The sequence below is a fragment of the Pinus tabuliformis genome, chromosome 3_1, assembly GCF_031772625.1.
Source record: "Pinus tabuliformis cultivar Carrire ecotype Pingquan chromosome 3_1, CPIR1, whole genome shotgun sequence".
NCBI lineage: Eukaryota > Viridiplantae > Streptophyta > Pinopsida > Pinales > Pinaceae > Pinus > Pinus tabuliformis.
The window spans coordinates 747117312-747143345 of record NC_142301.1 but is presented as its reverse complement, the minus strand read 5'-3'; the positions used below and the strand labels follow the sequence as shown (position 1 = coordinate 747143345).

The 26034-nt window shown below is 38.3% G+C and overlaps 1 protein-coding gene across 2 annotated transcripts in view; it reads right to left on the bottom strand.

The window, feature by feature from the left end:
• Positions 1-26034, bottom strand: part of PIR121 (transcription activator) — a 481847-nt gene that overhangs the window by 207284 nt on the left and 248529 nt on the right. For both annotated transcript variants that reach the window (XM_089411826.1, XM_089411827.1), the window contains 2 exons: positions 16370-16489; positions 16117-16260 (listed from right to left, as the gene is read on the bottom strand). In XM_089411826.1, coding sequence (XP_089267952.1) covers positions 16117-16260; positions 16370-16489 — 264 coding nt within the window. The remainder of the gene's footprint in view (positions 1-16116; positions 16261-16369; positions 16490-26034) is intronic.

The window sequence follows — 26034 nt, the reverse complement described above, 5'->3', positions numbered from 1 at the left end:
AATGTGTTGAGCATGCACTTGTATTTATTTCCAATATTTACATGATAAATAACTTGTTAATTAACAGAACAAGTAGGTAGGAATAAATCAGAAAGTACATGAATGGTTTCTAACGGGTTAGGCTTTGAAATCCCAACATTTACCCTCCTACTCAAGCAATCCCAGCTCAAATTGCCCTCAGAAACTGACTCCCGAAATGAACTGCGTCCACCCCTGCACAATCCCTTGTACGCTCATCTTGGAACTCCCTTTGTATTAGACGTCTTGTCTGTCTCAACTCGTAGAAGTGACTCACTTGGCCTACTAGGAATTTTTTCGGCCACCAGCAACTGAATCAACCTCTTCCTCTGCTAAATCGAACTGCCCCTCTACGCAGCCTCTTAGAGAAATAACTCGGCCTCCTCTCCTAACTCTCCAAAACTAGAATCCTCCTCTGCAATCACAGTGTCTACCACTCGGTGTCCCTTCTAGCTGGAACTCTCTTCCTCTGCTCGACCTCGGCAGCTAGATAGCTCAACCTGCCAAGGAACTCTCACTACTAGCTCTCACTCTGTGTGTTTCTCCATCTACCCATCGACCTCCTCTTATAATCTCCAATCGAGTCTTAAATGGCCAAGTTTAAAACTTAATCAATGGCTGAGATCATCTCCAAGTCGACCTGTGTGAGTTTCTAGAGAATTCTCACCTTTCTCAAATAATTACTATTAATTAACCAATTTTCCTAAATTAGACTTAAGAAAAATTTAAATGATGATCAATTAATTTAATTGATCTATTGTTAATCAATTTTGTCATTGATGTCAATATGGCATTGGTCGGGATGGCAAATATTCTTGTAGATGCCAAATGATGATGATGAAGATGTCAAAGTTACTCTTGATGGTAGAAGTGCCAATCATGTACCTAATTATCTAGAAGCACTTGATGACCATTCTTGATGTACATAATTAGAAGACTGCCATTGTATCCCTATGACATACACTATCTTACCTCCAACACTCATAATGAAAGAATACATGATGACATGTCCTACCTCCAATGATGTGAAGCGACAATCCTTGATGTCCTTACCTCTGGTGATGAAAGATGACATGATTCTGCATTTGATTGATGACATATCTTTGCACTATCTTGAGGACATGATGACATTAATGGTGACATGTTGACCCTATGAAGTAGAAGGAAAAAACAATGAAGAAAACCATTCACGAAGGAGAAGTCTATGAAAGAATATCGATGTCCTCCATTTCTGCACTAATTAATGACCAGTCACATTAAAAAATCTTCTTCTCCACCTTAGAGGCAAAATCTCACCATGAGACCTACACCATTTTGAAGAGCATAATTTTAGCTCTCCAACGAGCTCTTACTTGTCCCGAAAATCCTAGTAGTTTATGAGATATTGAATTTTTAAGACTAAGGAAAATTACATCTAACAGTGAGCAGACCTGTGCAAAGTTATATCAAGTGGGCCTCAATTGCAAAGGTTGTGTCCCTTCATTCCAGAGTTAAAATCACTATAAATACAAAGCGTAGACACTCATTTCAAGCACAATTTTCGGTCAAGATTTCAGAGAAGAAACAGAAGCAGGATAGGAGGCCGAGGATTTCAAATTTGGGTGCTGAAATATCCTTTAAGAACAGTAAATAGTTACCTCACACTCTGTCTCGGACCTGTGGTCAGAAAACAGTGGACAGTCACCTCAGATTTCAGTTTGGAGTTACAGTCCTGTGAAGCAAACAGTGGAACTCGGACTTGTGGGATTGCAAATTTGTGGTAGCAGTAAAAAGACTTGGACAGTTTCGTCGAGGCTTCAAACCTGTGCTACAGACCTCAGACTTGAGGAAGGACAGTTTCTTTTTAAGCTCAGTTCAGTAAAAAGACAGCAAACAGTCACACCTATTTTTGACCTCGGATTGCAGTTTTGTGGAAGGTTATTTCTTGAGATCAGATCTATTAGTGAAGATTCAAATCTGTGCCTCAGATCTGTAGTAGACACTCTCTGTGGTCACCTTAACTGAAGGAGCTTGAAGATGTGGTAAATCTGTTGACTTTTGGGTCAGTGGACTTGTGGAAGGAACAATCACCAATTACAGACTTGTTGACAGTCTCCTCGGACTAGAACCAATCAACAGTTTTGAGATTTGTGGTGTTGTGGATGTTTTGTTTAGCTCAAACATATAAAAACGAGACTCGAACCTATTGAGCAGTGGGATAAAAGGTGACAGCCTCAGAACAGCAACTATTATAGAGGACTGTTGTCATTGCGGTGAACTTGGGTAAAGGCTCATGTGAGGGATATTAACCAGATTATACCTCGGATCTTTGAGCTACAGCCACTTGCTTGGATCATCAATTCAAGTCTCGAACTTAGTGCAAGAACATTGAGGCAGAATTGATGAAGAAGTGTGGTGCAGCATAGATGGTGCAGTATGGTGTATAAATCCTGTGTAGAAGTATTGGAACAGTTTGGACAGTGCTCTGGTGCAGTGTGGTGCGAGGACAATTGTAAAGAAAAATTGTCACAATCTAGTGCTGAAGTCTTGGTGCAGCAGTGGTCCAGTAGTCTTGAGATAATCTAGTGTTGAAATATTGGTGCAGTGCAGAAGTCATGGTGCAAACTTTGGTGCAAACCTTTGGAGGTAACTTGAAGTAATATTTGGGACTAACCTTGGACCAGATTTGAAGAAGGTGCAGAAATATTATTAGAGCTGGTACAGAACTTGATGCAGTTCATTGAAGACACATTGAAGTGATGTATTGAAGATCATAATGAAGAGTTGATGTCATGATGAGGTAACTTGAAGAGATTGATTGGGTATTATGAAGAACAGTGGTGACACTTTCTGTATGACAAGGTTGTCATTGATGACGTGACGTGGAGACTAAGTGAAGGGATAACTGAAGATTGACAGGGCTCGGTGAAGAAAACTTTGGGAGCCATGAAACCAAACATATCTTGACAAAGCGAAGCTATAGGATTGGTGTCCTTGGAGTTGGTGCTCCTAAACTCAAGGTTGGTGCCTTGGATAAGATAGGGTCGGAGCCTCACTAAAATCTAAGTAGGTGCTTGGCACATCCCAAGTTGGACCCTGGGTGTCTTCTTCTAGGGTTGGAGCCCTACCTATATTGTACTTGATTCATTGTAAAGATTATATTAATAAAAGCATTTATTTCTATTGTTCATTTTGTGTTCTAAATATAAGTGATCTAACTAGTAAAAGTAACAATTGAAAAGAAATATTGATTCACCACCCCCCCTCTCAGTTTTACCAACAATCTCTAGATGAAATTTCCAGAAACGATTTCTGGTTTTGGAGAACTCATGTGTTTTAGCCTTTCCACAAAGTTTGAGACTAGAACACCATCCGACGCTACAAAAACTAACACTCTCTTAACAACGAAGGCGTTCCCCAACTGCCTCTGTAACATCCTCCTATGTTGTTGATGTTTGACAACTTTAGTTGCCTACCACTGTCCATCAATCATTGCGCTAAGTCTGAGTCATCTGCTAATGACTGTAGTTGAACCATGTTGTATCTGTGTTGCTGCTAACATTGCACTGTACAACCTATAATGTTGCCAACTCCGCATCTTGACTGCAACCCAACTAACACTCCCTCTCACTGTTGTTGTTGTTACTGCAACTACTGCAACTGAGAAGCATCCAAAATGCTGAATCCACCGTATCTAACATTAGAGGAAATTACAACCTAAAAGTGCCCATGAAATTTTCACGTAATTTCCATGCCATAATATGTAAACCAATCAAAATCCTTTAAATTTAAAAAGAGGTACATTTCCTAAATAATTTTAAATTGTTTTATTTAGGTATCCGTGAAATATTTTATTACTAATTTGGGTATTTATGAAATATTTTATTATTAATTTGAGTATAATAAAATATTTTATTAATATTGGGGTGGCAGGAGGGGAAGGGATTCTCATTAATCCCGAAGGAATCATCGAAGACAGATATGATTGGGGCATGGGTAGGAAGACTAACAATCAAACTAAAGCTTATGGTTTGTTTCTCCATCTAACATTGGCTCAAAAGAAGGGCATCAAAAAGATCTAGGTCTTAGGAAACTCAATGTTGATCATAAACCATATGAACTATATCTCATCAGCAAAAAACATGAACCTAAATAAAATTATTAAGACATCCCAAGGGATGATTCCCTTCTTTGATTTTGTGTCATTTTTTCATATCCTAAGAGGGAATAACCAGGAAGCAGATAAGCAAGCAAATTTGGCTTGCCAGTTGAATGCAAAAAAAAGTATTGTGAACGAGGTCAAGGAAACAATATGCATTCCCTAATCTTATTCATGGGCTTCAATTATTGGTTTGAGGATGGCATTCTTGGCTCAACCAAGAGGTTAGAAAGTATCAACAACTTTGATTATGAAAGGTTAGTCACACATAAGCTTTCCTTACCACCCCTCGCTTCATTCTCTCTTTCCCCCCTCCCCCAACCCTTCCTCTCCCTTCTCATTTAACCCCTCTCCTCCCTAACCTTCGTCATCCTTCTTCCTCTCATCTCGTTAAACCTCACTTTCTTATCGTTCCCACTCTTCTCCATTTCTTTATGGCCCCCTCCCCCTTCTCTTTCAGCCTCCCACTCCTTGGTCCTTGTCACATCGACCAAGGCTTGGCCCAGCCTGTCCTTGTGCCTCGTGGGAAGGGTAATCATAGTCTGTTGCAGAAACGTGGTTGTGTGCTTCATATTGGTACTACACTTGGGCTTGGGAGATCACACAGTGTGAGAATCTAGCCCCCACGGCATGGATTATGTTGCAAAGGTCGGTGTTCTAGCATAAGCGAAGGCAAGTTAATGGGACATCGGGAAAAATATTTATTTCCTCTACTCAAAATTGCTCTCATCGCTCATGGGAGGAAGGTGTGGGTGAGGATCAAGGACTAGGAGACGAGTTGGGAAATTATGGTTGGTAGTTGGGAAATTAAGGAGGAGCATTGGGATCTCAGCTCCATTAGTACTAATCTCTAGCACGGCATCAATATCCAGACATGCGCCTTCTATTTAACGAGTAACAGTTTGATATGTTATTATGGTTTAAGGTTAATCTTTGCTTAGGTGGCCTCTGTGAAGGCTTGGCGGCTAAAGCTGGTCTCTGAGCATCTGTTGCAGGTTCTGGGTCAAAGCGTCGACCTACAGGTGTGAAAATTTCTAAATGTTTACAACCAGAAATCCTACTGCAGTCACTGGTTTATCATCTCCTACTTGTTATTTCATACAACAAGTTATTTAATTATAAAAAATGATGAAAAACACTACTACAGACTACACTGACATACAGATCATAAACTGAAACAATATATGAGACAAACACACAAGGGGCACCGTTATTTTTGGACAACACGTGCCCGAAAAAACCCAACTTGGAAAAACTGGTGCAACAAATAGAGGGTTTGTATTATTAAGCAAGCAGAACCTGAGTACAACAGGTTGCCTCTCACACCGACTAACCTTTTAGAGAAATCACGACAGTAAGAAATACATATGAGGGTTTACCTCGTTCTCCAAGTCACAACTGATCCACTAAGTGGCTTGACTTCGGCAAACACTGTGAAATCCCAGCGCAATCACTGCTTGGGCCAACGTCTTGCCTCTAGGAGACTGCGTCACCCCTTCTGCTGGATCGATTTGCTAGAGGAAGACTGTTGTTCAGCACTCCTGGCTCAAAACCTCACTTCTCCAGCAAAATCACGAACTTATAACAAATATCCAACACTGCCACTGCAAGAGACCCTCTTGGCCTACGTCAACACTGCGTGAGCCCCTTCTTGGGTTGCGTAGGCCTCTGCACTGCCTCTCTGATGCTATTGCTGCCTCTCTACCCGGTACTCTTTGGTTTGGAACTCCTTTCCGATCCAAATCTCTTCTTTTGCCCCTCTCACTACAACTCAGATCACTAGTTCGATTTTTTCAGCAAACCACACCCCAAAAAAATCAAACTGATTCGATCACTCGATGCATCTCCAACTGACCCTCAAGCCTCCTCTTATACTTTTCCTGTTGATGAACCAACGGTCAAGATCAAGTCCCTAATCAACGGCTGAGATTAAAACAGACTTGATTCTCGTCTCTTAGAAGCTTCTCACCCATATTTTTACTAATACCCATTAATATTTTTATTTTCCTAAGTTTGGACTTAGGAATCCCATTAAAAATATTAATTATTTTAATAACTTACAATTCAGGTGGAATTTCTCCAAATGATTTATGGGTCTTGGAGATCTTATGTATTCTAGCCCCTCCACAAAATTTCGTAGCTAGAGCACATCCGATGCTACCCCCAAATCAACACTCCCTCTTAGCAAGCAATGTGCTCTAGCAATACTTCCAATAGAAGAGTCACATTGTTCCACTACATCGGTCCTCTGTGTTGTTGATGCTTGCCCTGCTGCCCTTCATCCACTGCACTGTTGCACCCTGTACTGCTACGCATGACACTGCCACTACCACTGTTGCATCTGTACTACAGCTCCCTCTCAAAATGTTGCATCATGCTGCCCATAGCACTGCTACACTGCAACTCAATTGCTGAGAAGTAAGCAACTAAAAAGCCACCCAAAAGCTAACATACAAGTCAATCTGAATACCTCATGACGCTAAAGCTACCTCTACTGCTAATTTGTGTTGACCCTCTGCTGCTACTGCAATCTACTTTGTGCCTCTCGCTCTGTTGCAACCTCCACAGCGTTGCTTCAGACTTTGGCACTCTAGTTTTGCCACTGTTGCTCCATCATCCCTCACACTGACTGACTCCCGTCATTCTGCTACTATCATTAAGGGTTCCTGTAGCCGTATGTGATCCAAGAGTTTGGGCACCTCAAGGATCCTTCCCTTGTGTAGTCCTCCCAACTACAGCTCAATATCGCCCCACCTCTTCTCTAGAGGTGCATGAGAACTCATGGCGCAATTATCATCCTTGCCTTCTCTGTCAACTTTCACTGGAGAGGCCTTCGAGTCAAAGTTCTCCTCCTTGCCCTTCTTCCGAGGACACTGTGTGGTGAAATGTCCCAGTTCCCCACACCTGAAGCATCTGACTTTGGTTATATCCTTTTTCTTCCTCTTTTGTTGCCCTTGTTGTCCCGATGATGCGAAAGTTGCATCCTCCTCCTCCTCCTTCTTGGCTCTAACTCCTTTGCCGCTATTTATGGCCTTGGCTAACCACCTGATCTTTTCCTGTCGAAGAGTTGCCCACATCTCCTCCTAACTAGGAAGATAAGTCCTGCCCAAAATGCTCTGGACAAAGGTCTCCAAGTCTTCAGTGACTGTATTCAGGGCAGTCTTGACCATGAACTCAGGATCTGGTGTAGACCCCACGGAATTTAGCTAGTCTCCAATCCCTTGCAACCTGAGAAGGAAGGGATCGATTTCTTCTCCCTTCTGCATCTGATACTATCTCAGCTAGTTCTCAATCAACATCTTCCGTTGAATGGAAGTTCCCTCATACAAGGTGGTCAAGGCCTCCCACATCTCCCTTGATGTGTCCTTTTCAACAATATGTGGGACCACATGATCTTTGACCTCATCCAAAATCATGCACTCCACCTTCACTTGAGCCTCCTCGTATTTCTAGAGAGGATCAACATTGACCAGAATAGCAACCACTTTCAAGGCATAATCCTTGATGCGATTCTTGTCCAAGACTGCTAGGATCCTGGCCTTCCAGATGACAAAGTTGGATGCCCCATCCAATCTGTCCTAATCCCTCAGTCCATTAACTGTGATCTCTGCTCAAACAAGTATAGAATGGGTTCTCTTCTCCCTCTCTTGTTGCTGCCCTAGCAAGACTCGAAAATGGATTTCTTTGGCGCTAGAAATCCTCCAAGGAACAGGTTCCTTCCAGACTCCCTCTAAGTCCTGATTTCCTTCACGGAAATCCTCCTGCCAAATTATGTCGAATCACCCCTTCTCCAATCCTCCTTTGTTGTTGCTCAGCAACCCGGACCTAGATTTCTTTGGCAAGAAATTTGTTAAGGAGTGACTCCCTCTACCTCAGTTTCGCCTCCACAGACACAGTTTTGCAATAACAACAACAACGTCCCACCAGCACCACAAATCAAATCTGCAATGTTCCTACTGCCCCAGCAACTAAAGAATTTGAGCTCCTCTGACTCTGCGCAGTCACTATGTGAGCTAGATCAGCTCCTCCTGGCCACTGCGTCACTCCTCCTTGATCCAGAAAGATGGCGTGGCTCTGCGTGAGCCTAATCTGCCCCTCTCTGCTACTGTGATGGCCTAGATAGTTGATGCAGTTACCGCGTGGGCTCCTCCCACCTACTGCATCACCCTCACCTGGCTCAGAATGCTGACACAAGCACTGTGTGAGCCTCTACGTCACTCTCACTATGTGTCTTTGGCTCTGGAACAACATTGTCACACGGGACAATTGCCTCTCTACAACAGATTTGCTGGATCTTTCGGCTGATGGCTTCAGTATCCTATCATCTACAATGCTCTGATACCATGTGGAATTTTTGAATCCTTACAAACAAAAATCCTACCGCAGTCACTAGTTTATCATCTCCTACTTGGTATTTCATTCAACAAGTTATTTAATTATAAAGAATGATGAAAAACCAATGTTCCACCAAGGTTCCTGGACGAGGGGGCGAGGGAGCGAGGAGGCGCGGGAGTGGCCTATACAAAAGCTCCCCACCATTTTTAGGAAACGTGGGGGAGCGTCAGGGTCTTAAAAACTTATAAATATAAAATATAATTTATTAATTGATTCCACTATGACAATTGGGTTTGAATTGAAAAGCTGAAAAGCATGATCATTGATATGAATATCATTATCTAAATTTCTAATATCATATAAATTTAAAATTCTAATTTATAATCATACATCATAAACTAAACAATCTATTACAAAATTCACCAAACCAAACCAAACCACTTAAACTAAACAATCTATTACAAAATTCAATCCCAATTTTACCCATAACAATCAAATATAATGTTTTCTTTTAGACCTGCAAGAACAACTTTATAAAGCACAATGTGAAATTAAGGATGAGTCGCTTAGCAATACAATTTTTCTCACAAGCCACGGCAATCTTCCCTCGAAATCCTTAGCTTCTTACGGGATTAAAGGCCATGCGGTCTGAGCGAGCATTGCTTCAAACTTTCAAGAACAGTTGTTGCTTAATAGCATAATTATATTCATTTCAAATCTCCAAAGATCTCGACAATTCTGCTAAACCAGACACATATATTAAGTCAACGACAGAAATCGTTGTATCTATAAAGTCATCAAAAATACAAATATAATGCTGAGAAGGGAGTGTCTTCAATCAACCACTTTCTTCCAACTTGTATATACATTCTATATGAAAATTCCGTACACCATTTTGTCAAACGAATACGCACATCCTGGAGTTTATGTATATATATTTAGAGTGATCAAAATACGGTGTTTGCCAGCAATATAGGAATGTGAGTGATGTTATTTAAAGAATATGAGGGTGGTGCGTGTACTTATACCTTGGAGACTCTGGTATCTAGAAATATTAACAATTATATTACTTATTAGTGACGGGGTTGAGCAGTTTCTTCATCCTGCAACAAAACGTGCTCTACATATGTGAGATCAGGATACGACTTGATGTTGGAATCTTACACCTTGCCATATTATCAACCTCCAAAACGTTAACAGTAGAAGATGTAGACGGGAAACGACCCCGCTCGTCCCCCTTTCGGAAACTCCCCCTCAGGATAGGGAAACGACCCCCTGGCACGTCCCCCTGAGTTTCCTCATTTTTGGGAGCGTGGGGAAACGTCCCCTACTCATCCCCAAGTCTTCGGAGCGCGGGGGAGCGAGGAAACTAGACACCTTTGGGGGGTGGGGTCCCCTGTGGAACACTATGAAAAACACTATTGCACACTACACTAATACACAGATCATAAACTGAAACAATATATGAGACAGACACACAAGGGACACTGTTATTTTTGGACAACACATCCCCGAAAAACCCAACTTGGGAAAACCGGTGCAGCAGATAGAGAGTTTGTATTATTAAGCAAGCAGAATCTAAGTACAACAGGTTGCCTCTCAAACCGGCTAACCTTTCAGAGAAATCACGGCAGCAAGAAATACATACAAGGGTTTACCTCGTTCTCCAAATCACAACTGATCCATTGAGTGACCTGACTCCAACAAACACTGTGAAATACCAGCGCAATCACTGCTTGGACAAGCGCAATCTTTCTGCCTTTTAGAAAATCAAAAAGGCAGAAAGATTTTCCCTTATTGATAATTACTTTTGATTTCCTTGAGTTATTATTATCTTTCTTATGTTCTTCTTTTGTCTTTAGTTCATCAAGCAATTATCAAAACCAAAACACAAAGATCAAGGACACCAGATTTAGGTGCAGCCAAGGCAAAACCCCTACATAGGGGAAAACCCAGTCAGGAACTCTTCCTTCAATAATTCAGGATGAGATAGACCAAGACCCTAGACCAACAAACCACCTTCCTCCACCAACTCATCCCTCAAATTGTTCTTTCAACCTTCAAACATCAATTGCAACAATATTGCACCAATACAACAATTTTTCAACCTACTACATCAGAATTTTGGCCTAGCTTCAACACTGCAATTTTGGCCCTCCTGCAGCTTCAGTTCCTTCGCACGTGTGAGACAAGAGAGAGAGAATTTCGACCTCCTTAGCAAGATAATGACCACCTCCTCCTTTTCTATCCCTTCCTTCTTCTTCCTTGGAATTCATATCTTTCACTGCTTCCAGCTACTATGATTCAAACTTGTTGAGTGATCTCTTCCAAATGATTCGAGTTGTTGCTTATATATAGTCCTTCTACGTGATATAATTCTTCTTTTGAGGGCGACTTGGTGGAGGAGACCTAATTGACCTATTTATCAAAAGAAATAATTTTCTTCTTTGACAAATAAATCCCAAGAAGGGTTCTTTACAATAGGACATGGAGAAGGACACTTGACATAAACCCTAGAAGCCTTCAATGGAGGCTTTGACCTAAAAACAATTTGACATGAGCATGAAAGCCAATTTATTTAATAATAAAAGTTTTTTTTTCTTTCTTTTGATAAATATTAACACCATGACTCAAGTAAAATTATGAAGACTAATACTATTTACATTCTTCAACACTCCCTCTTAACTAGGGAGGTATTCATAATTACCTATACATAAAGGTACATGGAAAATCTCCAAAATGAACTATGAAGAGTTCTGGCACACTCAGTGCCTCGGACTAGATACCTGACCAAGGTTATCTATCCGGGTGGGACTAAGATGGACTAAAGCTTTCAGCCAATCTAGGTACCATTAGGCTTACTAACTAACCATCAACCCAGGGATCTAGGTGTGTATCCAAGGTCAGAGCTCCAAGACCAATGCCACCCTCCCTCTTCAGGATCTAGACATCAAACACACATAGGTCGGCCAGATGTCCTCCCAAGCATCTGCCATTAGATGCTTCATCTCTCCCTAATAAACTAGATATATCCATTTGTCCAAGCATGCTTCCCAAGTGTTCATCCTTCTTCATGGAGAGATTTACCTGTTCAAACACAACCAAAATCAGTAATAAACTTTAAAATACATATATAAGTAAACTCAAACCTTTGAGGTCCTCATTAATTTGGATGTTGCTTGTATCATCAAGTTATCCATATACAATTTTTTCGGAAGCTTCCTTCTTCTACTTTTATTTCTTCGGTAGCACCAAATACATCCTTAGTATTTCTCAAGTCTTTTTCACGAACATTCATCTGTAATTCTTTTGCTTAATTCAAAGTATTCACTGTCATAATGTGCCCTCCCTCTAAACTAGGGAGATATACCATTTCTTCTATCCAGGCTCCCTCTCAACTTAAGGAGATCAACTACTTCCTCTTTCTCTAACATTGGAGAATCTTTCATGGCTCCATTCCTTCTTACAGTATCAAGGTCATCTCGATCATCATCATTTCTTCATCGGACATCTTCATTATTTTGAAGATTGTGTACGTACAAAACTTTAATAGCAAGTACAACCAAATACATAAAAGCATGAAGTCAATTGTATCAAAGTTATGTCAATATCATGGAAGCATCAAAACAATAAAATACTTTAGACATTGAATACCTAAACCTAGTTAGGTTCATAACAAGCAAGAGACACATACCTTTTGTTAGGGTTATTGCTATAAACCCTAGACCACATCATTAAAACTTAAAGCAGCTCAATCAAGATATTAGTCTCATTATATCTAGGACCTCAATTTTACTTTTAGAGATATATGACAGATTCTACTAAACCCTAGATTTCATCTTCGAGACAAAAATCCTTAGATATCGATTATTCAATCAAATAAAAATTTTACTATATATGTTAGACTCTACTAGGGTTTGTTGCAAACCCTAGGATTTATCATCAAAACTAAATCATAACGGAAATCAATATCATCATATCCTAGAATATTAATCTCTACTAGGGTTTTTGTTACAAACCCTAGAGTTCACAAACATGAGCATCAATAATTAGGTTTGCATACTCATATATTCAAGTACTAACAGTTCTCATCAATGTCTACTAGGTAATCCCAAGACACAAACATCAATACATCAAAACTAGGTATACAACAATTTCATTTAGACTAGGGTTTCGATCGGACTAATATACACCTAAGGTTTCATTCCTAGAATATTACTTGCAAGGGCTTTGTTCACAAACCTAATTCACCAAACCCTAAACATCTAGGGTTTTAATACATATCATAAACATTAACAGCAAACCCTCAAGGGCTAGGGTTTTTACCATACCAAAACATCAAAAGAATAGGAATTCTAGATTTCATCAACAACCCTAAGTAGACTAGGGTTTCATAATCAATATTGACACATCCTTAGGTTAGGGTTTTATAGTGGACCATTTTAGGGTTCCACAAGAATAATAATATGATGAGGGTAGATTCAGTCTGATGATTAAACACCCTAACAAGAACCTTTATGATTCAAAAACCTAGACATAATGAAGTCAATAATGTAAAGCAAATTTAAAAAGAAGAATGATTATACCTCGAGTTGTTCCTTAACAAACCTTGTATGACATCAATTCTTGAAGGGCTTCCTTTGCACCATAACTTATTTCATGCTTCAAGTTTATCCTCTGAAGTCTCCTTCATAACTTTTGTGTATTCTACAGGCTCTCCTAACCAAGGAAAATATAAAGAAAAGGTTATTAGCATGCAATACAAACATATCTTGATAAGAGAGGGAAACCAAACATAAAGGATAAGACAAGGAGTAAAATACTTATCTTTGGTAAAATCTTAAGGGCTCCCTCTTAATCCAATCTTGAGGGATACCTACAACTTTATAAAAATGAAAAACGTTATAATAAGATATGTTAGATCTATAAACTCTATAAAGGAAAACAATTCAAAACAGAGATAAAATATTAAAAGGGCTATGTGAGAGAGAGAGGACTTAGTAGTATAATTCCTTGACTTCTGATTCTTCGGTCTTGTTCTTCTCAGGTGGATCTTCATCAGCAACATCCGCATGTTCCCTCTCTCTCTTCTTATTTCTTGGATTCTCTAGACAATGGCTTTTGTAGTGACCCATCTTGTGACTGTTTAACATTCAATCTTAACAAGATCCACTTTCTTCTTTGATCCTTTGAACTTCTTAAAGGTTCCCTTCTTCTGGTGATGCGCAGAATAGGCATTCGAGGTGTTTTCTTCTTCCTCCTTCTTGTTGTTTACTAACAATATTCTTGCTTCTTCTTGACGACATGCATTCCACATTTGTTCAAATGTTGGGGTATCCTTCCAACTGTTAAGTCCTAATGCAAAGGCACTCCAAGATTTTGGTAGTCCTGGAAGGGCAGTGATTATGAGCTCCTTTTCTAGGACAACTTCATCTATTATTTGGAGTTCATCCCTGATTCTGGATATCCTTATAAAATATCATGAAACAATATCATCATTTGTCATCTTAACAGTTCTTAGTTCATTCTTGAGGCTTGCTATTTGACCAATGTTGTTGATTGTGAATAACTTGGAGAGAGCCTCATACATTTCTTCAGGGAATTTATGTTGGATATGTATGGAATTAGGTTATCCCTAACTCCATCTACTATTAGGTTCATAGCCAGAATTTCGCTTTCTCTAAACTTTGCTTTCTCTACATCACTTGATTCATTAGTAGGCTTCTTGATTTTTCCTTGAACGAGATCCGAAACTTTGTACTTTTCAACAATGAGGTCTATCCTCTTTTTCCAGGCCTTGTAGTTGGAGGCTCCTTCTAATTTGTTTTCTCCCTTCATTTAGTTTGACATAGTTCTTGTAGATAGCAGCCTTATCTCCTTATATAATCCTTTCTCTTTGTGACCCTTATTCAACTTATTAAAACTCCTTATTCTCCTTATAGTAGATCTTCAGCCTACCTTTTTCTTCCTTCTTCACCTTTAGCTCTGATACCATGTTTGAAAATCAAAAAGGCAGAAAGATTTTCCCTTTTTGATAATTACTTGTGATTTCCTTGAGTTATTATTATCTTTCTTTTGTTCTTCTTTTGTCTTTAGTTCATCAAACAATTACCAAAACCAAAACACGAAGATCAAAGCAAAACCCTACATAGGGGAAAACCCAATCAAAAACTCTTCCTTCAGTGATTCAAGATGTGACAGACCAAGACCTTAGACCTTCCTCCTCCACCAAGTCAGCCCTCAAATTGTTCTTTCAACCTTCAAAGATCAAGTACAACAATACTGCATCAAAGACAGATTTTCGACCTACTGCATCAGAATTTTGGCCCAACTTCAAAACTGCAATTTCGGCCCCCCTGCAGCTTCAGTTCCTTTGCACATGTCAGACAAGAGAGAATTTCGACCTCCTTAGCAAGATAATGACCTCCTTCTCCTTTGCTAGCCCTTTCCTTCTTCTTCCTTGGAATTCGTACATTTTATTGCTTCTAGCTACTGAAATTCGAACTTGTTTAGTGATCTCTATGAAAAATTCTAAATTGAAATTCTATCACTGCAGCAACTGATTTATTTCACCTACTTATTATTCACAATAAGTTATTTACGAAATTCCTTCAGCAAATATTGAAATAAATTCTACTGCAGTTATCACACAATGTTCAAATCCCAGTTAGATAGGCAGCGAATTCAAAACTTGGTTCCGATTATTAAAACTAGGTACTACTGCAGGTTTCTTTCTTTCCTAATGTTATTGTAGGCATTCTCTAGGAGATGTGCTTGCACTCCCACATTGCAGTCTTACTGTTTGTATTCTTCAGTCCCATTGACCTACATTTGTGGTCATTCGTTGGACATTAATAAAATTTTATCCTATTGTATCTTATTTTATCTGTATCAAAGTGTTGCATTTTAGGGTTCCATGTCACATGTCAAACAGTATTGTTCACATATCCCCGTGTCCTAGTGTCCCAATGTCATATGAGGGACTACAAAGTAATAAGGACAGAAATTTTCACCTAATAATATATCTTAAAAAGTACCTGGTTACAAATTTATCACCAATAAACTTTCAAATAGAACAGGATAAACCTTTTCTATGAGGCTGATGTTTATTTCATAAATCAACTCTAATTGATGGCAAGTAACAGATAGATAGATTAGAATTATCTAGATGATCAGCTTAGCCATTCCAATTAAAACTCATTCAATTAATAACAAATGTTTATATATCATTATTGAAATGAAATTGACACTATAAAAATCTCTTGTCCATCAAACAACGTGGTGCAAGACAACTGCTAAATTTATCCACAGTGAATGTTGAAGAACATATCAAATATTAACATTTGATCTTGAAAATATGAAATCCCATTGAAAAATGTTTAATTTTCAAAGAGAAAAGTTTGATACCTGTAACTAACAGTTTCACATAAACACAGGCAGCAATATTTCTTTTATATATCAGTAACATTAAAGTTCTTCCTCCTATCCACAGAATGACATGTCAATTTAAGCACAATGCAACAAAACTAGAAAGATGTTCCCACCATCTAAATGCATATGCAAGAATGTGATATGGCGGTTACTGAGAAGAAATAATTTAAAGTGAAACGTGTCTAGACTCTAACCTGCAAGGCAAGGCGACCAGAAAAAGAGACAAGGGAGATGTTCTCTGACATCTCATTTAGCATAACATTGTATGGGTCCATTGATAAATGTTCTGCTAGGAGCTGATAAGTGAGTCTCAAAACGTCTAACAGTTGTTGCAACTCCTGTAGAAATTACAAAAGTTTCAGTATCAATTTCCCTCTTGAGCAATGACATATGTCAATTTCGCCCGTGCAAAATCACCAATTTGGACAAACTCAGCCAATTTCTTACCACAACGGCACAGAGATCATGAGATTCAAAGCGTTCAAACAAGAAGTCAATATTTTCTCTGAAAATTTTATTCATCCTCTGGCCAATCAAAAATCCCAGGTCAATTGTTCTACCCAGGAGCTGCACACAACACAAGTGACATCTTAACTTTTAAGAGAAGCTATAACCAGTTACCAATATACAGAGAAATACATTATTAAAAAAACTAAAAAGGCAAGAGACCCTTGAGGATTTATAGTACACTCAAGTTATTTTCACAATCATAATGTGTATTACTCTATGAAAAACTCATCTATGACTTAAAACACTTCACACTTAAAAATTAATTTCAGATTTCCTTTTGCAGAGCTCATTACCACTTACAATTTTTTTGCAAGTCATTTTGTTGCAAGTCATCTTGTTTCAAAAACTAACAGCATTCAATAATACTTATCCGAGAAAAGTAGCCATTAGAGGTAGTAGCCTAAAAGTGGCCTCCTCAGGAAAAGTCAAGAAATTAATAAAAAATGTCACGTACACAAATTTTTAATATTACTTTGATTTTATCTATGTTCCATAACATTTATTAGCACGAGATTTAATAAAAAAATCTAATATATTATTTCTGTTTTTTTACTTTTATCAAAATCCCTCAATATATGGCACTTGTATTAAAATAACCGTCTATATATAGTTTATATTTAAATTTAACTGTCTATATTTATATTTTATATTTAAGTGTTTATATATATTTTATATTTAACTATTTTTTGGGGTGTTTGTTTAACAACATTGTCTACTAAAGCTACAATTTCGCTCAAAATATAATTTTTGGCCGGAATCCTGTAATTTTTCGTTTCTAGAATATGTTTTTTAACTATTTAACTCTTTTATATTCAACTATTTTTTCAATGTTTAAATATTTTGTGTTTTAATTATATTTAACTGTTTTATATCTAACTATATATTTTATATTTTTGGTTGGAATCTGGTAATTTGTCCTTTTTGGAATACATTTTTTAACTATATGTTTTATATTTTTGGTCGGAATCTGGGAATTTGTCCCTTTTGAAATACGTTTTTTAACCATTTAACTATTTTATATTTAACTATAACTATATTTTATTTTTAACTATTTAAATATTTCATATTTTATATTTAACTATAATTATATTTTATTTTCAACTATATAACTATTTTATATTTAAATATAACTATCCATACTTATATTTTATATTTAACTGTCTATATATTTTTTATATTTAATTATTCATTTTGGTGTTTTTTTGGGGCATGGTTATTAATGTCAAATGGGCCCACATTTTAATTTATATTTGTCACTAACATCAAGCTTTACATTACATTAATAACTTTTTCGATACTCTAATTCATATGGATAAGGTAGGTAAATAACATTGATAAAACATTTCACGAATACTGAAATTAATAATAAATTATTTCACTGATACCCAAATTAATAATAAAATATTTCACTGATATCCAATTTAAAATTATTTAGAACATGTACCTCTTTTTAAATTTAAAGGATTTTGGTTGGTTTACATATTATGACATAGACATTACGTGAAAATTTCATGGGCACTTTTAGGCTGAAATTTCCTCTAATGAATAAATACAGGAATTCTGGGCAACTTCAACAGAAGCAGCTCCTTTATTTGATAAAGCATGGAGTTTCCAATGAAGAATGGTGCTATAAAATATTAATGCTATGATCAACCATATAGAGAAACAATGCACACACAAACAGTTCAGAAGAGAAATCAACCAACAAACAAAGGCAAGGCAGAAATCGGAGAGAACAAATCTTGTATTAAACAAAACTGGGTATCGCTATACAACAACAAAACCCTACTCTCTCAATATAGACACATTTCAGGTCATATTTTATAATGCCACAACTGCATACATTATTTATACTGCTCATTTTTACACCCCATATTGTATGTACTATGAGGTTCCACATTGTAGCTTTCATCACATTGAAGGAGTTTGCAGCTGCTATTTTTGGAGCTCCTGGATGATTTAAAAACCTTAATGGAACCTCTTTTCTTCTTGGAATTGGATTTTCTGATGGGGACCATTGGTACAGGAGATCCATTTCTCTATTATGTATGATCATAGCTGGTGGTCATGCAATGGGTTGATGCCACTTCCATGCCTTTTGACCTAGATATCACTGAACTAGGGTTAGGAATTGTTCTGAAAAAATTGGATAAGTAAAATTCCCATTTCATGTGCAATTTCCAACCACTAACTAGCAATGATCCACCAAGCTTCCATGAGATCGGGGGGACAGGGAGACACATAGGGAGGACATGTGGGAGCACCACCAAATTTTAGGAAAATTCAAGGGGATGGGGAGATGTCAAGATGTGTCTATATATATATATATATATATATATATATATATATATAATTCGAATTCAATAATGAAATACATAGATTCATACATCATAAATGATTTAATCAAATAGAAATAGTAAAATATTGTATGCGTTGATTTAAATTCATCATTCAATATTCTAAAATCTGATTCGTACTAAGCAAAATAGTAGATACTAAAGTCCGAAGACTTGAGTAGTAAATTGAAATTACTCAAACTCAAAATAGTAAAAAGTGACAAGTCAAAGACTCGGTTTGAGATCATTAGTATCTAGAGTCGATACTCAAAAGTTAAGACTGAAAGAGAGCAATGGACAATGAACCAATGTTATCAAGACCAGACCAATCATCAAACTGGTCAACCCCAAAACGAAGAACCGGATCAAGCCTAGAACAAAAGACCAGTCAACCAAAAAATACATAAATGTCAGGCCAGGGTAACTCCACATTGAACAAAAGAAAACTGAGATAATATTTCATTAAGAGAACTATTGTTTATATACAAGAAGGAGACGAAACAGTTCATCTTCTTGATGATTGTTCACGTTCCAGTTCACCCATCCGTTGAGGATTAGGTGTCAACATTCCCCCCTTAATCTGAAGGGATGTTGGTGAGTCCAAGCATCGTTCTGAATCTTTCAAGCTTTTCTCTTCCAAGCGCTTTGGTGAAGATGTCTGCAATTTGCTCGTTTGTGGAACAATGATGGAGATGGATTGTTTTGGCCTCAACATGATGTCGGATCAGATGATATTTAGTATTGATGTGCTTAGTACGATCATGGAACTTTGGGTTCTTGGCCAACTTTATTGCAGAGGTGTTATCAATCATGAGTGGAGTTGATTGTGTTTGTTTTACCTGCAAGTCTTCAAGAATTTTCCTGAGCCACACAATTTCTTTCGTTGCTTCAGTTGCTGCCACGTATTCTGCTTCTGTTGTGGAATCTGCTGGTACTGATTGTTTGCGTGATCTCCAGGAGACAGCTCCTGATCCAAGACTCATAGCATATCCTGAAGTAGATACCCCAGTTTATTTGTCTCCATCGAAGTCTGAATCAGAGTATCCAATCAAGTTGAAGTCGTCCACCTGTGTATACTTGATTCCAAGGTCTTGAGTTCCCTTCAAGTACCTTAGAACTCTTTTTGCAGCAGACCAATGTCCCTCACAAGGCTTTTGCATAAACCTGGAGAGGATTCCAACGGCAAATGAAATGCCTGGTCTGGTAGTAGTGAGGTAGATCAGACTTCCTATAAGTTGTCTATACTTTGTTGCATCCTCAAAATTCCTTTCCTTCAATAGATGTGAGCTTCAAGTTTTGTTCCATTGGAGTAGAAAGAGGATTGCACTCTGTCATGCCAAATCTGTTTAACAAATCTCCAATGTATTTCTTTTGAGAAAGAAATATGGATTTTGGATGTTGGGTTACTTCAATGCCAAGATACTAATGAACATAGCCCAAATCAGTCATTTCAAAACTTTTTCCTAATTCTTTCTTTATGGATGCAATATAGCTTTCATTGTTCCCTGTCATTAAAAGATCATCTACATATACCACAAGATATACAACTGTTTTGCCAACTTTCTTGACAAATAAAGTTGCATCATCAAGATCAAAATGTTTGAAGTTGAGTTTCAAAAGATGCTCAGTTAGTTTTTCATACCAGGCTCGTGGTGCTTGTTTGAGGCCATACAAGGACTTCACAAGTTTGCATACTTTGTGTTCATGTCCTTTCACAGCAAATCCTTCAGGCTGGGACATAAAAACATTCTCTTTTAGATCTCCATTCAAGAATGCAGTTTTTACATCCATTTGATGGACTTTCCAACCGTTCTAAGCAGCTAGTGCAAAGAGTGTTCGGATGGTTGCCCATTTTGCTGTGCGGGCAAAAGTTTCCTCATAATCGACCCCTTCCTTCTGTGCAAAACCTTTTGCCACAAGCCTAGCTTTGTGCTTGTCAAGTGAGCCATCAGCTTTGTACTTGTTCTTGTAGACCCACTTGCAGCCAATTGGTTTGGTTCCAAATGGAGGATCAACCAGCTTCCAAGTGCCATTCTTTATGAGGGCATCATACTCCTTCTGCATCGCTTCTTTCCATTCATCATGAGAAGCAGCTACTTTGAAGGAAGTTGGTTCAAAATCTGTAGACAAGTTCAATTCACAATCATAAGTAACATCCATATCAACAGGTGAATTAGAGTTATCTACATCACCTCCATCTTGTCGGTTTGTATTTCTGGTTCCTGTTTTTCCAATTTCATCAGGATGAACACTTTCAAGTGTCTTTGTCAGCCACTTTGGGGGACCTTTCTGAGATGGTCCAGGCTGCTCTGTTGATTGAGTTGGGTCTGAATCAAGATTGAGTCTCCCAATTCTATCAATTACATCACTTAAAGCATCATCCGTTGTTGGAGTGTCATGCAGGGGAGATTGTTCTTCAGAAGAAAATTCCACATGTTCATCTAGTATAGGAATCCCCCCTTCAAGATGTGGAATCTGATTATCAAACTCTTGAAATGATTTTGGTTTTGTGAATCTATCCAGGCGATCAAGTTGCCGCTCAACAACACTGTCAGATTTGGATGATTCGAGAAAAATGACATCTCTAGATAAAACAAACTTTTTATTTACTTCATCATATAGGCAGTATGCTTTAAATGTGTTTGAATACCCCAGGAAGATACACTTAGGACTTCTAGCACCAAGTTTGTTTCTATGTACCTTTGGTATTAAAGCATAACAGGTGGAACCAAAGATCCTGAGATGTTTTACCGAAGGAACATGTCCATACCACAATTCATAAGGAGTCTTGTTTCTTATAGCACTAGATGGACATCTATTCTTTATATATGCAGCACATAGAACAGCATCAGCCCAAAACATTGTCTTTACATTTTTGAAGAAAAGCATGGATCGTACCATATTCAAAATTGTTCTGTTCATTCTTTCAGCTACACCATTCTGTTGAGGATTATAAGGCACAGTTGTTTGATGTTTAATCCCATGTTGGCGAAGATAGTGTTCAAATTCATTTGATGTATATTCTTTTCCATTATCAGTGCGAATAGACCCAATATGAGATTGTGCATCATTTTCAATCCATTTATGAAAATTCTTGAATGTTTGAAAAGCATCAAATTTGTTCTTCAATAAATAAACCCAACACATTCTGGTGTAATCATCAATAAATGTCATGATATATTTATTTCCATTTGCAGAAGGAACAGGCATTGGACCACATAAATCTGAATGAATGAGTTCAAGCTTCCTATGTGCTCTTGAATGTGAATCATGAAAAGACTGTTTGTTATGCTTTCCTAGAATGCAAGCATCACATTGCTTATGTTTTCTAGGAATTGTAGGCAAACCAGCAACACCATTTTTCTTCAACAAGCGGAGACTATCATAGTTTAAATGTCCAAATCTAGCATGCCATAATGAACTTGACGGAAGTGTACCTTCTTCATGATGAGAAATATATGAGAAATGTTGTGCATGAGCAGAGGTTCCTTGCAGTTTAAGAAGTCTTTCTTCTTCTATACCCCTCATGACAAGTGAGTGGTCAGATGCCTTTCTTACCTCAAGCTTTCCATCAAACATATGAATGGAGTGACCTTGCTGGCGGATGTGAACCAGGGACAGCAAGTTTCTCTTGAGCTGTGGGAGATATAGAACATGATCCAGAAGAAAGTCTGGATGACCAGGCAGTTTAAGCCTGATTGTGCCAAGCCCTGATGGCTTGATTTTTGACTGATCTGCAAAGTATACTACTCCATCAACATTATCAGTGAAATCTTCAAAAAAATCTTTCCTATGAGTCATATGACAGGTTGCTCCTGAATCAAGCAACCAGTGATTTTTCGAAGAAGCAAGTGAAGCATTAAACAAATCTTCATTTACTCCAATGTTACATTGTGCCTCAATATAGTGAGCGGATTCAGGTGCTTTACCTTTGTCTGTGTCATCAGTTTTACCTTTCTGTTGATTTCTTCTCTGCTCAATTTTGTCCCATGGTAGCTTGCATGTAGAAGCATCATGTGATCCATTTCGTTTGCAGCGAATGCAATGCAGATCTGCCTTTTCTACTTGAGAATGTCTCCCCCCCCTGCCTCTGAAGTATCTTCCTCTTCCTCTTCGTCCACCTCTTCCTCTTGTAGAATCTTGAGCAGGATGCTTTTCTTTATGAGCAAGGCAAACAGTCTCTTCAGAAGATTCAGGGACTGTTTTCTTTCCAAAGGCTTTCTCTCTTTCAGCAAACTTTTTCACAAGAGAGTCAAAGGTTATATCTTTAAGATTTCCATTTGCTTGTAATGACTCAAGATAATTGGAGTAGGTAGGATAGAGTGCTTTGAGAAAGGCAATAAGAGAGATATCCAGCTCAACCTTAGTGGATTTAATATCATGCATTATAGACTTTATTTCAGATGCAAGAGCAAGAGGATCATTATTTTTCAGTTCAAGAGTGAAGAGTTTAATCATGAGCTGAACAACTTCAAGTGCAGAATGTGTATCATAGAGTTCTTTCAGCTTTTGTAAAGCTTCAAAGGCAGTGGAATAGGATGAAATATGACGACTTACTTCTTCATTTACAGATGTTGCGATCAATGCATAGGCTTTGCTGTTCTTGTTTTCCCAAATGACAAGTTCTTTATCTGATGTAGGCTGCACAGGGTCTTTGTCTTCTTCTCCGACACACACTCCTTTCCACAACTCATTGTAGATGAGGGTGTGTTTTACCATCCGAGACCATTCTGAATAGTTCTCCTTGCCAGTGAGAACTATTCCTACCATAGAAATGATTGAATGCATTCTGTAAAAAAATATCTCTGCTAAAAAAAAACTTTTGTTGATAAAAAAACTTCTGCTGAAAAAAATCCTTATGCCACAGCCTTATGCACTTTATTTTCTTCTAACGTTTGCATCAGCATTTCTTATATCACTGCAATATTGCTATGTTTTCAGAAAAAAAAAAACTCTCAAGGATCACTTCAATATATATCAATATATCAAATATATATGTAATGCTGGAAACACCGCAATATTTTGAACGCTTTGAATCATATAAATTGCGTATATCATGAATTTAACAAACTGCTCAACGATATATAGAAACCGCCAAACTGAAGTTTTTAAAAAATTTACTGCATAATACCAACGCCCTTGCAGTCTTTGTAATACCCAGCGTTACTGGCAACTGTTGCGTTCTGCGAAAATGTCTTTGATTGTTCGGCGGTGGTATCCAATGCTTTTAATGACTTGGAACGCCGATCCTGGGACATCCCACTCTACCTTCAGCTTCAGAGCTTGAGATCCTGGGACATTTTGTCCCATTGGAATTTTCTGTATGAAGAGACCTGAGTTTGTAACATGGGGATTTATGACAAGCAGTGGTCGTGGGTTTGTGCCCCACGGTGGGCACCAATTTTCAGAGCAGTTTCGACGGAGGCCGTGGCGACTTAGAAAACATCCGACGGTTTGCCAAATGATTTATATAGGAGGATATCCAGGCTTGGAGATCCAAAGCGCAGTGCAGTGGATGAGTTGGAGAGATGGGTAGAAAGACTTGGAGATCCAAAGCGCAGTGCAGTGGATGAGTTGAGTATGGAAAGCAGCGCAATTGTTCTGCAATGTAGGTTAAGGCCGAGAAGCTACAAACGCAGTCCTTAGTTGAAGCCAGCAGTCATGGAGAGCGGTAAGTTTTGAAAACCATGTAGTAATGCCAAATCAGAAGGCTTATGCTAAATGAGCGGAAGCAGAGCGGAGCATGCGGATATGATGATATCTACGCAGCTGGGTATGTGGCGTGCTATGAATTGCAAAATCCGATTCAGTTTGGTGCATTCAGGCAAACGTTACATGCATCTCTGGGCAGCGACAGAGGCAGAGTAGTGTCAGGCAAAAGTTTCAGGCAGATGCGTTGGCCAGGCAAACGTTCAGGCAGGCAATCAATGCGCAGAGAGACAGAGGACAACAGCAGAAATGAAGGAGTTACGGCTATTTTAAGAACCTGGAACCTGTGCTCTGATACCATGTCAGGCCAGGGTAACTCCACATTGAACAGAAGAAAACTGAGATAATATTTCATTAAGAGAACTATTGTTTATATACAAGAAGGAGACGGAACAGTTCATCTTCTTGATGACTGTTCACGTTCCAGTTCACCCATCCGTTGAGGATTAGGTGTCAACAATAAATATTCAAATTTTGAAAAAAAATACATATACATTCGTGTGCATCCATATAAATCTAAACCATGAAACACAAACATGCCAAGTTTCTCATATATATAGAAAGTAAGGGTTCCATACACAAATATCCAATGGGGGGTTCCATTTATATCTTGTAAAAGAAGACCCTATGACACATGAAAAATATTTGGAAAACGGAACATGTTTCCCAAGGAGTCTTGTTGCGGTAAAATCTAGTAGGTCTTATAGAGGGTTACCCTACAAGGCGAGGACTAGACCAAGTGACAAAAATAAGATAATAGCCCACTGTCACCACAGCCACTTGTTGAAATATGTGCTAGCTATGGTCAGCATTTTTTCGTCAAATTATAAAGGAGAATTTAATTCATGATCACCTCAAGTCAGTTGATTTCTAGCCCTAAAGTCGGCTCATTTTTAGCCCTCAAGTCGGCTCATTGCAAGTATGACAAGTTGGCCCTACTAGGCCTAATTATCCCCCATATGACCACTATATATTGGGCATTGTTCTTCATCATTTCGACCATCACATCAAGCATCATTTGGTCTGCAATTCAAGTGCATTTGGCCTTCATTACAGGAGTGCGAAGAATGAAGACTTCAAGCATTATTTTGCTATTGTTTGGTTTGTTTCGAAGGGCTCGTGCTACAGTGACAAGGGAACATTTGTTCACTTTGTTTTGACACATCTTTTGCGCCGAAAAAGTGCAGAGACAAGCTCACTCTCCTTGATGACACATTTCAGAAGTTGATTGAAGTTTCTTTGGTATATGCTCTCCTTAGTTCGTTGGCAACCACAGTAAGAACTTTGGCCCTCCTTTACAGTGACTACAGGCCTATACTTCATCCTTCTTATGCAGACTATTTGATCAGACAGAAGTGGATTCTCTCTCTCATTTTGAGCAGACTTTGATTAAGAATATTGTTGTTGACTATCATGACATTGTTGGAACATTTGACGTATTATTGAAGGATATAATTTCTCTCATAAGCAAAATGCTTACGTTTTCCCCTGAGTGGGTTTTTCCCTAGCTGTAAGCCTAAATCTTATTGTCTTGTCTCTTTTTTTTATCTATTATTC